Source organism: Pleurodeles waltl, chromosome 3_1, assembly GCF_031143425.1.
Source record: "Pleurodeles waltl isolate 20211129_DDA chromosome 3_1, aPleWal1.hap1.20221129, whole genome shotgun sequence".
NCBI lineage: Eukaryota > Metazoa > Chordata > Amphibia > Caudata > Salamandridae > Pleurodeles > Pleurodeles waltl.
The window spans coordinates 541538819-541555311 of record NC_090440.1 but is presented as its reverse complement, the minus strand read 5'-3'; the positions used below and the strand labels follow the sequence as shown (position 1 = coordinate 541555311).

The 16493-nt window shown below is 42.2% G+C and overlaps 1 protein-coding gene across 1 annotated transcript in view; it reads right to left on the bottom strand.

The window, feature by feature from the left end:
* Window positions 1–9802: 9802 nt before the first annotated feature.
* The window catches only part of AAGAB (alpha and gamma adaptin binding protein), a 171177-nt gene continuing 164486 nt past the window's right edge, over window positions 9803–16493 (bottom strand). Inside the window, exon 10 of the mRNA XM_069222868.1 lies at window positions 9803–10835. Within this exon, the coding sequence (XP_069078969.1) occupies window positions 10764–10835 (72 nt within the window). The 3' untranslated portion in view covers window positions 9803–10763. The remainder of the gene's footprint in view (window positions 10836–16493) is intronic.

Here is a 16493-nt window from a genome sequence, read left to right as displayed (position 1 = left end):
CCAGCTCAAATGCAGGCACACTTGGACCACAATGCAAGTGTGTCTGTGTTGAAGGGAGTGTATATGTGCAGGTAGGTATCCCTTCCTGGACATAAACAGTCTACAATGGCGATATGCCACTTAAATGTGTGGTGCAGAATGCAGCCCACATAGTGCCAAAACATCACTTATGTTAGTTTGTGAATGTGCAGGAAAGGATGCCTACTCGCACATAAGCAAACATCCATGCATTTTACCTCTACTGTGTGTCCCTTCAAATGATGCTCACATATTAGAAGCAAGAAACAAGGAGGTGTTAAAGCATTCCTCAACTCTTTGCCATGCTAACACCACGCCTGGGCTGTTGTTACTCTTTTGGCGATAGCAGTAAGTATGATGTCTTGAAAATCTGGGACCACGTCAAAAGCTATTGGTGTTACAATGGGACGCCCACAGCAACAACCATTTTATGCCCCTCTGACGCAGAATACTTTGTCATGCTGCCCCATATGTACATGGAGGCGTTATGCTACAAAAATTGGCATAACAGCTCCTTGTACATATGGTGCAGTGAAAAGCACCACAGGAGTGTCATGGAAAGTGACGCTGTGGTGATGCCAGGGCCTCTTAAATCTGGCCCTTTGTCTTACAGAAGTGTACTGGGTGTTAGTTGTTCATTCCTAACACAAAGTTGACTAGCTTACTCATCTTAACAAGTTGAATGTGTAACAGTTGTCCATGCTCATAAATGTTTAAAATTTACAAAGGTATGTGTTCCTGCCATGTCTTGCAGGTGGACCTCCACCCTACACAATTGGAGAGGTGTCCCAGTTTGAAGACCTTGATGCAGCCAGTGTCACCTTGTGCATCACACGTGTCCTTCTACGGTTTTGTGAGAGAGGGTATGATGCATGCAATGTAATGCTGAAATGGCATGTGTGACCAATAAGATAAAATCATCTGAGTTAGGGTATTGACATTGTGTCTGATGCAATGTTGAGGATGTAGATTAATTTGATTGTTGCACAAGTGCCAACTTGTGCTGCTATGGAATTGTGGGTTTTAAGAAAAGGAAAGCGTGCCCACATACACACTGATGGCAGTCAAGATATGTGTCAGGGGTGTTGTTTATCTGGTTAGCATGCCTGTTGCCAACATATTTGTCACAGCACATTTTACAGCACTGTGTGCCACAATTTGCTTTAATTTACTCAGGCCATGTTACAAATATTGTACATGTGTTGAGGTCTATGGAGAGCCTATCAAGGAGACACTTGCACCACCAGTGCCTCACTACTCTTCAGAAATTAAGTGAAGCAGCGGCCGTGCAAGGTGCGTTATTGTGCTGGACAACAGTCAGTTGAGTACACAATGAGATTTCAACTCTGCTCCAGATGGATGTGGGACGTGTCTACGGATTGTAGCACACAAGATGTGTGCAGACTAACCAAAATGATCTACCCATCATAATTGTGAGTGAGCTTGGTCACATCCCATGTATATAGAATGTGGATGCGAGTGTATACCTGGTACTTAGTAGATGTAAAACATGCATGTGCACAGGTAGTTCAATAAGAAGGAAAAATTTTGTTGCACCCAGTGCAGTGCCACTCTTCCTGTTCCCCTTAGGGCACCCCTACCGCATAAGAAATGTTGCATACCATGCCACAGGGTAGGCGGCAATAGATACAAAATCTGTAGACAATACAGATGTATTGTTCAGGCTTAGGGCAAACGATATGGGCACTAACCATGAACTGTACAAAGGGGTCCACTGTAAGTAATTGTGTGCCCCCTTGTAACGCCTGTTCTGAGTAGGTGTTAACCGAAGAAAACATAAATGATGCATTGGAATTCCTTAGAATTCCCAGTGCCATTTTTCCTGCCCCCTTCCGCCGTTAACCCTGTGAACATGATACAGTGGATGGCTTGTAGGAAGTTTAGTCTGGATTTGAAAATTGACATTGTTGTGGAATGCCTGGTGGACAGCATGTGTCATCTGATGATGCTCTGTATATTGCATGTTTGTTCTACCTCTACCCAATGCAGTATTTGATGCCATGTTGTCCTCATGTTTTAGCTGCCACTATGACCCCAGCAAAGAAGCGTGCTTTTGATAAGAGGGCACAGCTTTTCCGCCACATCATGGAAGTACAGGAAGATGTCCAAGAGATATCGGTGGGAGAAGTCATCAGGGGCTTGGCTTCCTTCCCACATGGGGGACCTCCTATACAGGCCGAAACAGTGCAGAGCACATCGGGCACCATATCAAGGTTCAGGGGTGCCTCAGCTGGTCCAACCTTGTCCACAGACACCACCTATGGCAACACAAGCACCGCAACAGCCACCTACAGCAGCCACATCCTCCAGCTTTGAGGCAGACATGAGGAGGGACATGGCAACTATTATGGCCAGGTTGGACAACCTTGAGCAGAACAATGCGCAGTTTCAAACTCTTAAAATATTGTAAAAAGAAGCTGAAGAAGCTGTAATCCTATATATGCACAATATTTTGTATTTAGTTGTAGTGGGTTTTAGGTGGGTAGTAATAGGTTAGATAACGTACATTAGGTTCGTTGTAGTATAGAATAAGTATAGTTGGGGGGTGGGTTTTAGTATCTTTTTTCTGTTTTGTGGAGGTTAGGTGGAGGGTCATGTATGGGGCTCTATAAAAACAAATAAATTAAAAAAATGTACAAATAAAAAATATTTGTTCAGGATATAGGTTGTTAGTATATGTGTAGCTTTAGTTAATGTTGTTCTACTCGTATCTTGTCTTGTGTGGGTCGGACAATGTTTAATGTGTGGCGTTAAATGTATGAGATAAGGTTAGATTAGGATAGATAGCTGTAGGATAAGTTAGTATAGGTTAGCTTAGTGTAGGATAGTGTCTAGTTTGGGTTTTTAAAAGGTGTTGTTTTTAAGTACCTATAAATCCTGTTAGTTGTAGACAGTTAGGTGTCTATGATGATGGAGTGCCTGGGTGTTCTCATGTGTGCAGTGTCCAAGTTAGAAGAATGACTTAGGGTATGCTTTCTGTATTGATTTACATGTCTGACTATGTGTATCCCCTATGAGCAAGGAGCAATGTTTTCCCTGAGGAGGCCACTTCCAGTTTTATGGACTCCAGGCATTTTTTTTTGCCCCAAGCCTGTTATCTATCATGCTGCTGCCACTTTGGGAAGGCAGTTGTTGAAGGCCTCTGCCTCATGACAGCAGCTATGCCGGCCAGGGACTGCTGGAGTCCACGTAGCGGGGACTGGGTGCCTCTGATGGCAGCTAAGTTGTCCGTATTTGGATTGAGCCTCCATCCACACCCGCATCTTCTTGGCCAGCTCCTGCTGGACTGCTACCACTGTCCTCTGAAAGGTGATGCCTGGGTCCTCGGAGTCCAGGGCTGTGGCAAGACTGGTTGGTATTGTGTGTTGGTCATTGGGTGGTTCATGTGGAAACCCTGCAACACTGTGTGTCCTCCCTGTGACTGGAGGTGGTATCTGGAAGGAACCTAGGACATCCTGGAGTCTCTTTATTGATGGTCAGCAGCTGGCCATCCAGATGATCCGTAAAATCCAGGACAGGCAGGTTGGCAGGAGTTAAGCCATCATCATCTGCAATGGGATAGTGAAAGGTCAATCTTTGACTGTAGTGGCTATTGACATGGCTCAACATTTACTTGATACGGGTGGCTCAGTGACATGTTACAGACCCCAGGTTGTAGTTGTTAATTATGTGTTGCATTGTGCATCACGCATGGGGCAATCTTTCAAAATATTTTGTGCACTGATCCCACACCAACATATTCCTTTCAGGCCCCTTGCCCCAGCCACTGACACCATAGTAGCCCATCATTAACATTCCTATTCACCATGGTGGACATTCCCACAGTAGTATAATGTGTTGTCACTATTTTGGTGCTTTACTGCATTGGCACCATGAATGCTGGCACTAGTGCAACAACGCACAGGGCGGTCCATTGCTTACAATGCACGTGTAACTTTGTCATTTGCCTTTAGCAGGCCCCACTCATGTGCTAATTGGATGGCACAGTGCAACCTTAATTGATTGTTAGCCCCATTAGTTTGTCCACCTCTACATTAGGCGCATTGCCTTGCATACAGCATATCTGCCACAGGCATATGTTGGTGCAAGGATGTACAATGTGGATCAATGCATGCATTTTGAGAGTTTGTTAATGTGACACGAGTGGAATGGGCAACTTGGATCCACATTGGCAACTATTAGTATAGTGGTACTGTTGCATTATGGGTTAGTGACATTGTGCACGTAGTGCAACATTGATGCCACTTGTGCCCATTCTTATGCATGAAGGTGTCCCTTTAGGCACAATGCCAACAATTCACACAACACAGACAACCTTGATACATGGTGAAATTGAAGCTACTTGTACAGCAGCAAAAATGTTGATCACAGACATACCCCTTATGTTGTATATGTTCACTTTTGTGCCCATTCCCAAATGGTGCAGGGAGGTGTGTGAGAGTTGTTGTTGGGGCACCCTGTGCGAGTTGCGTATCACATGTTGCATACTGAGGCCCTGATTTTTTCAGAAAGTGGCACTGCTCGTTGCAGCAGCAAAAATAGCTGAACTGTGGGGCACCACTTTTGAAGTGCAGGGATGCGCCAAATGTACACGAATATGGCACACCCCTGCATTACCCCCAGTGCCTGCACAGATTTAAGTTCCCTGCACCAACGCAGGCATCCTTGCACCATAATGCAAGGGTGCCTGCATTTGAGGGGATAGATTGTTTATATGCAGAAAGGTGTCCCTTCCTGCACATAAACAATCTATTATGCAAGGTGGCATTTCTATGTGTGCTGCAGGATGCAGCACACATACGAATAGAAATGACACAAGGAGGATGGAAAGCATTTTGCCTGGTTGCACCATCCTAACACCACACGTGGGGTGGTGTTGACTTTAGTCACAGTCTCAGGTGAACATGTTGTCTTGGACTGGGGCAACAAAAATATGTAATAGGTGTTGTTGTGGCACAGCCACACTGATTGCACGCTCCTTCCAGGCAAAGTGCTGTGTGTGGAGGGCCCATATTTACAAGATGGTGTTAAGCCACTTAGAGGGGCTTAACACCACGTTGTGTAAATGTCGGAGTGCATTGCGCCACCACAGCATCATAAAAGTGAGGCTCAGGTGAGAGGACCTTTTGATCTGGCCCTATGTATCCCGATACAACCCTTTGGATGCATTTAGTGTGTCGTATGTGACTACCCCTTTTGCCAATTGTGAAATTCCACATGGTTCCCCCCCTTGCAACTTACTATGTATTTGTGGTAGTTCTTTGTAATCTGTGCTGTCCTGCGATTCCAGTGACCAGCTCCTCCGGGATGACAGCTGCCACCATCTCCTCCAGCTCATCCAGGTCCTCCTGGGGTGCAGGACTTCCACCTCCAGTCTGCAGTGCTGCCTTTCGGTTCCTGGCCAATTTCTCCATAGTTCTGCGCTTGCAATCGTGCCAGTGCTTCTTACATTCAGTGACAGTCCTCTTCGCCTCTGCCATGCTGATGACTTTATCTACTATTACCAGCCATATAGCCTCTCTCCTACCTATTGGCAATTTGGAGGTGACGAAGAGCTGGTGTTGGTGCTTCGTTACCCCTTTGATCAAGATGTAATTCTCCTCCTCACCAAAGCGACACTTCCACCTCCTCTTCTGCTTCTCCTGGGACTTTGCAGGTCTCTCCAGGCTGGTACTAGGCTGATTGGGATCTCTCAGGGGTCTCTCCTGGCCTGCATTCTCAATCTTGTCTTCCAACTTTTTTTTTCTTGCTCCTGCTTTTTTCTTTGTTTTTGACGCTCTTGCTGTTAAATAAGGCGCTAATACGTTTGCGTCAAAATACATGCCGCAAAAGCACTTTTGCAGCATTAGCGTCATTTTTACGTACGCCATGTCGCAGAAGTTAGTGTCATTTTTTTTTTTACGCTAACCATTCCTTAGTGCCATTGTGCGTCATTTTGTAAATATGGTGCACAGATGGCACTAAGGAATGGTGTTACTTTTGACGCACAACTGATCTAGCACAGTTGTGCATCATTTTTGTTAAATATGTGCCAGAGTTTTGAACCAATTGGACACCACAGAGGAATGGTTCTAAGATCGCACTCTACCCACTCAGCAGCATAACCCACTTCACTGACCCAGGTGAAAAAAGTGTGATATTAGAACCCTTCCTCTGATGTCACAAATTGATTTGAAAGTATTTGTGGGAAAGAGCATTTTCTTCCGGAAGGTAAAATAAATGTATCTTCTTAGATATGTCGCACAGATGGCATATATATATATATATATATATATATATATATATTTTGCAACACATTAAGCAAGCTAGTGTTAATTTGTCACTTTTATGAGTAATATTAAAGATGTGAATCTGAATATCCTGCGAAGTTGACAATAATTTCCAACACCCAAAATAGATCGTCTCAGCATACTTGCATCTGATAATGCATCTATCCATTACTTGCAACAATCTCTAGCCTTTCGTCCCATAAAACGTTAATACAGTGAACTGTGTTGTCCGTACAGGGTATTCTACAGTAGCCTATTCCTCATGATGGGAGATTTTCAATTATTGATTGATACAAATGCATGTATGTGAATGAAAACACCTATGAAGCACACACATAGGCCTGCAAGTGTTGGAGGGGCCAACCTACATTCCTTTACAATGGATCCGAATGCTAGCAAGGTGTTTATCTTTCAAATGAGACTTGGGGATTCGTCTTTATGCCTGTTGTTAGAAATGGGGTCTTTGGTTGACAGTCAGGTTACCCCCTGTTCAAGCAAGGACCCTCACTCTAGTCAGGGTAAAAGAGAATCACCCTCAGCTAACCCCTGCGTACCCCCTTGGTAGCTTGGCAGAGCAGTAGGCTTAACTTCAGAGTGCTATGTGTAAAGTATTTGTACCAACACACACAGTAACTTAATGAAAACACTACAAAATGACAACACCAGTTTAGAAAAATAGGAAATATGTATCTAAACAAAACAAGACCAAAACCACAAAAATCCGACATACACAAGTCAAGTTATGAATTTTTAGAGATTAAACTCAAAAATAGCACTTAGAAACAAAAATGCTTCGATGAGATGTTAACACTGCGTCGTGACAGAGTCGTTCCCAACAAGCCAACACCAGCGGCGCCGGACACGGAGTCGTGTAGACCCCCAAGTACAGTATCTTTGGTGAAGAGTGAAAACAAGCCGATGCGAAGTCGGGGATCGCGGCGTCTGTGCGAAATGTTGAATCCGTGCACTTCGAGCGGCGTCGGTCACGAACGTGGTGCGGCGACTTCCACGGAGTCGTGGACTTCAGCGGGCTGCAGCGGCGTCGGGCCTGCGAAGAGCATCGCGTTCCAGCGAAGGTCACGGCGTCAGGTGCAGGCGGCGTCACCAGATTCAGCAGCGGCGGCGGTCCGGAGTCGTCCGAAGTCGATTTCCTAGGATTTCCACCAGCCTTTCTTTCAAGGGCCCAGGGACTGGATAGGGCACCACTTGTCAGAGCAGGAGTCTCTCCAGAGACTCCAGGTGCTGGCAGAGAGAAGTCTTTGCTGTCCCTGAGACTTCAAACAACAGGAGGCAAGCTCTAACTCAAGCCCTTGGAGATTTCTTCACAAGATGGAAGGCACACAAAGTCCGGTCTTTGCCCTCTTACTCTGGCAGAAGCAGCACTGCAGGAAAGCTCCACAAAGCACAGTCACGGGCAGGGCAGCACTTCTTCCTCAGCTATCAGCTCTTCTCCAGGCAGAGGTTCCTCTTGGTTCCAGAAGTGTTTCTAAAGTCTGTAGATTTGGGTGCCCTTCTTATACCCATTTTAGTCTTTGAAGTCACCTTTCTTCAAAGGGGACTCACACCTACTTGTGAAATCCTGCCTTGCCCAGGCAAGGCCCCAGACACACACCAGGGGGTTGGAGCAGGCATTGTCAGAGGCAGGCACAGTCCTTTCAGATGAGAGTGACCACTCCACCCTCCCTCCTAGCAGAGATGGCTAATCAGGAAATGCAGGTTACACCCCAGCCCCCTTTGTGTCACTGTCTGGTGCGAGGAGAAAAACAACCCAACTGTCAAGCTGACCCAGACAGGGAATCCACAAACAAGGCAGAGTCACAGAATGGTTTAAGCAAGAAAATGCTCACTTTCTAAAAGTGGCATTTTCAAACGCGCAATCTTAAAATCAACTTTACTAAAAGATGTATTTTTTAATTGTGAGTTCAGGGACCCCAAACTCCACATGTCCATCTACTCTCTAGGGGATTCTACACTTTAATCATATTTAAAGGTAGCCCCCATATTATCCTATGAGAGAGACAGGCCTTGCAACAGTGAAAAACGAAATTGGCAGTATTTCACTGTCAGGACATATAAACCACATTATTATATGTCCTACCTTATCCATACACTGCACCCTGCCCTTGGGGCTACCTAGGGCCTACCTTAGGGGTGCCTTACATGTAAGAAAAGGGAAGGTTTAGGCCTGGCAAGTGGGTACACTTGCCAAGTCGAATTTACAGTGTAAAAATACACTTACAGACACTGCAGTGGCAGGTCTGAGACATGATTACAGGGTTACTTGTGTGGGTGGCACAACCAGTGCTGCAGGCCCACTAGTAACATTTGATTTACAGGCCCTGGGCACCTCTAGTGCACTTTACTAGGGGCTTAACAGTAAAACAAATATGCCAATCATGGAGAACCAATTACGTACACATTTTAAACAGGAGCACTTGCACTTTAGCACTGGTTAGCAGTGGTAAAGTGCCCAGAGTAACAAAAACAGTAAAATCAGAGTCCAGCACACATCAACAACCTGGGGAACAGCTGCAAAAAGTTAAGGGAGACCACGCCAAGGATGAAAAGTCTAACACCTGTGCTTAGGATGCACCGTCGAACCTAAGATGCAAATGTCCAAGGTGTCTGAATGCAGAGATATTTTGCTACCGTAATTGCTGCTCTATCAAGGGAGTACAGTACACTCGGGTTTCTTCATTATTGGGAGCTGAGCGTTACTGAGTCTCAAAGCACAGGACCTAAGATTTGGTTGTGGGTTCCACTGGGAGCCAGAGCAGTTTGAATTGAACGGTACTCGGTGTATTTAAAGAACCAGTAGCCTAACTGTAAAGCGCAACACCTTTTATTATAGCTACAAAGTATTTACTGCTAAATTTAGCAATATGTGTAAAATACTTTTAGAATTTTAGGCGTAGGATATCGTTTCCTCCAAAAAAGTACCTTGGTTCTCTGAATGTGTGGTTTGATGATCACTGCTGCACTCGACAGTAGGCGTCCCACAGAAATAGCGGCTGTCTTGTAATACGCAAAAACGCAGGCACTACGTTTTCACCACTGTCTCCTTACGGTCTAATTAGGACCATGGAGACCTTCCAGAAGGTTCCATTGGTTCTCCAAACATACCAGGGTTTGTGAAACACCCAAAAGATGTCAAATTATAAGGGAATTATGCTTCCAAGCGCTGAAATACATCGAGCAACATTATCCATTTTTGTTTAGCTTGTTCACGCCAGTACAGGTGACCACCCTGAAGCAAATCTGGGCGATCCCAGCCTTAAAGGAGGCCCAGTGAACAAAAATGAGAACTGTTTGAGCTAATGATTCTAACCCACATGGCATTCGATAAAATGCAGCCCGAGGTACTGCAACAAGTTAAACGTGTTAACATGAGCATTTCCCTTACATCTCGGACACAAGACTCACACAACAAATCACGTGGCCCTAACGCAGTACTATGTATTTTATGTGCTTGAAATGAAGAAGTGGACCATGAATTTGGTGTTTAAATAGCATTTATTCACCCTGCTAACTGTAAGCAGAGGTTTAACATCTTATGGTCAATATGTATTACAAGATAGTTCATTCTATTTTCTTTAACAATTTGTATATTTATTTTGCAACTTTTCAGTAATCAAGACCCTTGTCTAAGCAGTAACTATGCATTACAAATCATTTAATAAAATAAAGAAAGTGCAAACAACAAGTATTTTTTCAACATTACAAAAATAATTCAGCTACCCCTTCTAGATACCTAATGATATTGTAACACATGTAATTCCAATGATCCTCTTATTAAAGTGTGTAGAATGTTATGATGCTGATTGGCCGTAGGGTCCAAGCCTCGCCCTACCCACGCACTATTAATTTCTCATTGGGTGTGGAAGGCCTTCATCAAATACCCCTATCCGAGTTTTGGAAACACTTTTTGATAAACTAAGAGCACAAGAGTACTGTATAAAGCTGTAATTCCAAAGATAGGTGCATAAGCCATGGCATGCTAGTATGATGTGCTGAAACAGTAGGTAGCAGTACATGTCCTGACACCCAAACTCTTAGGCTGCACAAAGTCCCAATACGTCAGATGTGTAGGAAGAGAACATTTTGGACCAGTAATACATTCATATAGTTCAAGGAAAACTTTATTTAAGACACGTGTGCAGTAAAAAAAAAAAAAAAAAAATAGATCAATGCAACAGAAGAGCAAAGCAAGTAATATTAAGGGACGCAGTTAAAATATAACTACAGAGACAAAGCTAAATGATTAAAGGCAAAACTGAGGTATCACACATAAAAGGCTTTATAAGCATGATCCCAAGTGTAGGTAAACACTTCTAATAGGAACTAGATGCCAGTATTCCTGGTGGGCCAGATCTCCGAGGCTCAGAGAGTCGTATGTTTCTTCCTTTTCATCGCAGGCAGCACCTAAAGTTCCCGGGCTGTGGCTACGAAAGCAGCTTAATCATCATCTTCAGATGTGAGAATCTCATCTCTGTCTCCACCAATTGCCATCCAAAATGCTTTTGCAACCTACAAAGTAAGACAAAGCTATGTTAATTTGTGGCAAAACTCTTAAAACATTACTGTAATATTAGGCCTTGAGCCAACCATGTTATCGGTACCACTTGGGAGGATGGGTTCTAATATGATTTATTGGCAGGGTATGGACTCCTAAAGATAGAAAATATGTGATAGCAAGTCATAACTCTGTCTTTTGTGAGTTACCGCTCCACTCCCAAGATATCTTGATGTAAACGGAAATGTTTTCATAATTTTATTATTGTGAATTTTATTATTAAAAATTACAATTACAGTAAATGTGATGAAATAAATTGATAATTATAATAGTAATTATGATTAAGTACTTCAAGTAAAATGTATACATTTTTTAATTCATTTTTTTTCCAGAGCTGGTGGTGAATGAGCGTGCAGCATCATGAAGAAGACTGAAACAAGGACATCCTGTCCCTCTGATCCCAATTGTATAATTCATTTATGGTCAAATGTCCAACATGGTGTTACACTGACAAGTTCGCAGGACCACTCATCATCATGGAAAACTTTGTTAGAGGCAGCACATTCCACTGTTAGGCGAAAAATGTGGAAAGCAACACAGTTCCCCATGTATTTTATCATAGGAAGTGCAGAAGCCTCTTTACTATGAAGAGAGATTTACAGACTATTAGGCGAAAAGCCAAAGCAAGTGTCAGTGATGAGGTTGGAACGCGTGAGTGCACGAGTAAACGCTTAAAAAGAAGAACATCATTAAAGTTAAACAAGTATGCTGAAGAATGTATATTTTGTGGAAAGATCAAATGCTACAAGGGAACATCAACGAGTGAGAAATTAATCAAGGCTATGGAGTTTGGCGTTGAAAAAAGGCTTCGAGACTGTGCAACCATTAATTATGATTAAAAGATCTTAGGTGTTTGTAGTTGGGATATAGTAACTGCAGAAGCCTATTTTCATGGATCTTGTTACAGGAACTATACAAGGTTTAAAGCAAAGAAGGAAGATCATGCATCTAGCATTCAAACCGATAATCGCTACAAAAATATGTCGGATGAAGCACATAATGAACTACTTCAATACATCAGAACTATGACTATTCCTAACAAGGAGGTAATACATGTGACTATTCTCGCTGAAAGGCTTGAAACCCTCATGACACACAGAGGACTACATGGAATAGATGAATCAACCAAGAAGCATATTAGAAGAAAACTGGACTGCGAGTTCGCGGACAGCCTCCACATATTCCCAGACAACCAAGGAAAATTATTGTCCAAACCCGATAGTGTCATGCTATAAGATGTTGTAAGAGAAAACCACAGTTTGAAAAGAGAATTATCAGTTTTAAAGGTTAAGGCAACAGGCATGAACAAGATCATTGGGCAAACAACACTGCGCATAAGAACAATGATTAAAACAAACTTGACATCACCACCATGGCCATATCATCCATCAAACGTTGCTAAAGATTTATTTACAGTGCCTTATTACCTTAACTGGACAATCGGAGGGGAAGAACTCAGGCACCAGTTACAACGAATCAGAGGGGAAGAACCCAGGCACCAGTTACAACGCTTCTCACCTTCCCAGACTGTCAGACAGTGGAGGAAATTCCTAAGCCACATAAGGAATAAAGCAGCTCTCATATTATCTCTTGTTAACGAAAGAGTATTTTGTAAAACTTGAGAATAAAACACTGCAAACTGTGAAGATACAAAATCACATGTGAAGGGAGCCACGAAATGCCTGATCTCAACAGTACACACGAAGAAGCAGATGCATTCTGCACACACTGCTAATGAGGGTTATGAGGCAGTAATGACAAGGTCGGAGGACACCAATGAGTTTATGATGTGTTCGGGATTCCATGACAGAATCATGGCAAAATTGTTTCTGAAATGTGGTACTGAAATATGCATACGAGTCCTTGACATTGGGAAAATATTTTAAATTCTTGGTGAAAGTGTTTGTTGAGCTATGACAGGCCTCCATACATTTACCGGATGTGACACATTAGGCGCATTTGTGGGAAAAGGAAAGGTAAGTGCATTCGAAATCCTGTCTGCCAATAGACATACACAGGAAACATTTTCGCAGCTCGGAGACTAATGAGATCTCTCTGAAGAACTAATGGACAAACTGGAGCAATTCTTATGCTTGCTGTATGCACCAATATCTTTGGTTCATCACATGAATGACTTGACATATCACCTATTTTGCGCAAAGAAGGGTGAGAAACACAGTCTTCGACTTCCACCTTGCAGGGACTGTCTGAAGAAACATGCTGAACGTGCGCATTATCAAGCACCTATAAGCAAGAGATGTCTTCTTAATGATCCACAGACACCTATTCCAATTGAGAGAGGGTGGAAGTTGGAAAAACACGAGGGAGCAGAGCAACTGGTAGTGGACTGGATGGAGGGGCAGCCAGCACCTCAGGCTGTGTTAGATCTACTAGCTTGCAACTGCCTTAGGAAATGCCAACATGTCTGCTATATAAATGACCTCAAGTGCACTGACATGTGTAGACTCTCCACCTGTAAAAATCAAACAGACACAGAGAATAATGAGAATGATGAATGTGAATGATAACATTTTGTTTATGTTCACTCATGACATACATTGCCTATGTAAGATATGACAACTATTATTATTTGAAATTATAAGTGAAAATTATGCATATAATCTATATCAATATGCGGAATACAATTATGTTTTATTGTTATTATTTTAAGGACTATATTGGTATTGTTACAATTAATAATATTTTTTTAATTTAGACTGAATCTGGTGGAATTAGATTTATTTTGCCACATATTATGATGAATTTGTATGCTATTAATCAAAAATATGAAAAATATTATTTTTTGGGCTATGGCTGCTAATCCAATAATATCAGAAAAAGGCAAAGACTTGCTATCACATATTTTCCATCTCTAGGCATCCATATCTTGCACAAAAATCATGTTAGAACCCATCCCTCTGAGTGGTACCAATGGCCTAAATTTGGGGTCCTGGCTCATGGCCTATATCAGACAAAATCTGCAGAAGAAATAAGTAGTACCGTTGCAGTGCTTCAAAAAACAAGCATAATTTATTTTTATGATGGATGGAGGGGAGCAGTTTTAGAAGAAAGCAACAGCTAAAGGCTTAATGAGAAGAGATGGCTGTAGGAAAGATGCGAGAAGAGTTAAAAAAAATATATATATGTTTATTAGGTTTTAGAACAACATGCAAAAATGACATTGTTACTATGAGGCACATAAATACGTCATCCAGTAATCCGCATCCATGTATTCATCACATCCACAACTGTAGATCCAACGTGGAACTCCCCAATCCTGATCAATGGCCTCCACCCATGAAGCCCATCCTAGCTGTTCCGTCCCCACCTCATCGTCCAAACCCCCTCAGCTCATGTCCCTTTCTGCACTCCTCTAGGAGCCCCAGATCTATTCAAATTTATGAGGACAACCCCTGACCCAGTAGACCACTTCTTCCACTCTCATGCACCAGTGCAAATTGGATTCCCTGTCAGACATTTCCATAATTCCCCCCCCCTCAAATATCGCACTATGTCTCTCCCCCTCATCATCAGTATCACATTACAAAAAAGCAGGGTGTACCTGTCCACTGTCTGCTCCCCCTCAAATGACAAGCATCAGCAGATAGGGGGGTAAGCACTAGGGGCTAATTTATGACTGAGAATATCGAGCCATGCACGGACTCCCAGTATCCCTGTATACTCAGGCAATCCCATATGGTATGTATTATTGTCCCACATTATTTGCACCCCCTAAGGCATCAGTCATTATCCGTTTTACTCATCATATACAGTCAGGTTCTTGCATATTATGCCTTTACGAAATATCTTCACTTAGACCGACTAGAACCCCACATGGATGGCCACCTCTCGGGGATGTCTAAAGGCCTCCCACCATGCATCATGTTCCAGCCTCCCCAGATCCTGTTCCCATTTGTTCTGCAGGGCATCAATGGGTGGCACACTATTCGTGAGCAGGGTGGCTTAAATCTGCAGACCACATGTTTATGTAATGGGGCCGCCAGTATTCTAAACTCCAATGGTGTCTCATCCGTGGTGTCAAGTAAGCAGTAACTGTAACCCTGAAGGATGCATTACACCTACAGGTACAGAGGAAACCGACTCCCTGTCAGCTCAAATTGAGCCCGGAGTTCAGGAAATAGTATCATCTCACTGCCCCTCAAACTATTGCCCACAGGAGATCATTGTTCGAAGAGAAGACTAGCCCCAGATCAAACAACATCTGCTTCAATTATTTCACAGCAGGTGGCAGTATGACTCTTCCTCTCCTCCCCATCTTAGAGTTCAGCGTCTCCCTTCTCCAGACTCCGAGAAATGTAGATCATTCCATCTCATCTTCCATCAGCATGCAGTCAGTTTGCAGAGGTGGGTGCTACATCTCCCAGGGTTATTAAAATCTCTTCCTATGCAAGGGCTTGGCTTAGGAACAGTCTTAAAATTATTTGACAAATACATACGTATTCAAGGAGTTAAGCGATATTGATGCAGCAAAGTACTTAACTGGCACAAGGAGAGTTAAAAACATAAGACTACTTTTTGCACTCACATCCAAATATTAAATATATTTTTTTTTTAAACTGTATTTTGTTTGTAAAATTAATATTTAGTTCTTGTAAATCTTTGCTCTTATATTTTTTCTAACATAAAGGAACAAGGATACATTTTGCAGTTTAAAGGTAACTATAAGAACATTCAATTCAGTTATTAAAATCCTCCAGAAAAAAAACGAGCAAGGAGCGTGTTAAGATGTAGATTGCAAAATGAATACAGAGACCTCTGTTGAGAAAGAGAAATCTTTATTCCACCTAAATCCAAGCTCTCCTCATAAGATCTGAAAAGAGCTCTCAACATTACAACTGATAAAATCCAGGATGTACAATCTTCCACAAGAGATGGAAAGGAGCCAATATGGGTAGGGAATGGAAATACATTTAAGGTGAATTTTATACTCTGTTGATATAGCTGGGATTCCTATAGAAAGGAATTCCTTAAGATTTATGATAGGTAATAACTTTGCCTCTGATTAACATATTTCCTCAAAATCTTGCAGAGTTAATGCTTTTTCTACATTGGCAGATGATGTAAAGTTTTGTGGTGATTCATTAAGGGGGAGAAAAGAAAAAAGAAGGGTCTGAAAATGCAATGACTTTGTACTCAACCGCAGTGTTAAAATGGTTGAATGGATTTTAATACAATTTTGTGGGGATATAGGTTATGGTGTGCAGGTGATCCTTTTCGTTATTTTAAGTCAATTGGTCCTGTAGTTGGTGCACTTACCAAAGTAAAATGTAGTCATGTTTTTACCTGTGTTCTGGGTTAAGGCTTTAGCTATAGGTAAGTTTTAGGTTTTATATTTTTTCTCTACTTATTACCACTTTATTAAAGTGGTAACAAGTAGGGAAAATTATTTATATTTTTCTAAATATTTGAAAAAAGAGTTTACGGGGTACCGTGGTACTACCTAGGAAGGACTGCAGTACTTAAAAATGTTTTGAAAAATTTTTTTTTTGTAAAAATAAAAAAATACATTGTACTACACTATATTTTGTAAATATAGTATACTAAAGTATTTTCTTTTTTTATTTAAGATTAAAAAATGTACACAGCACCAC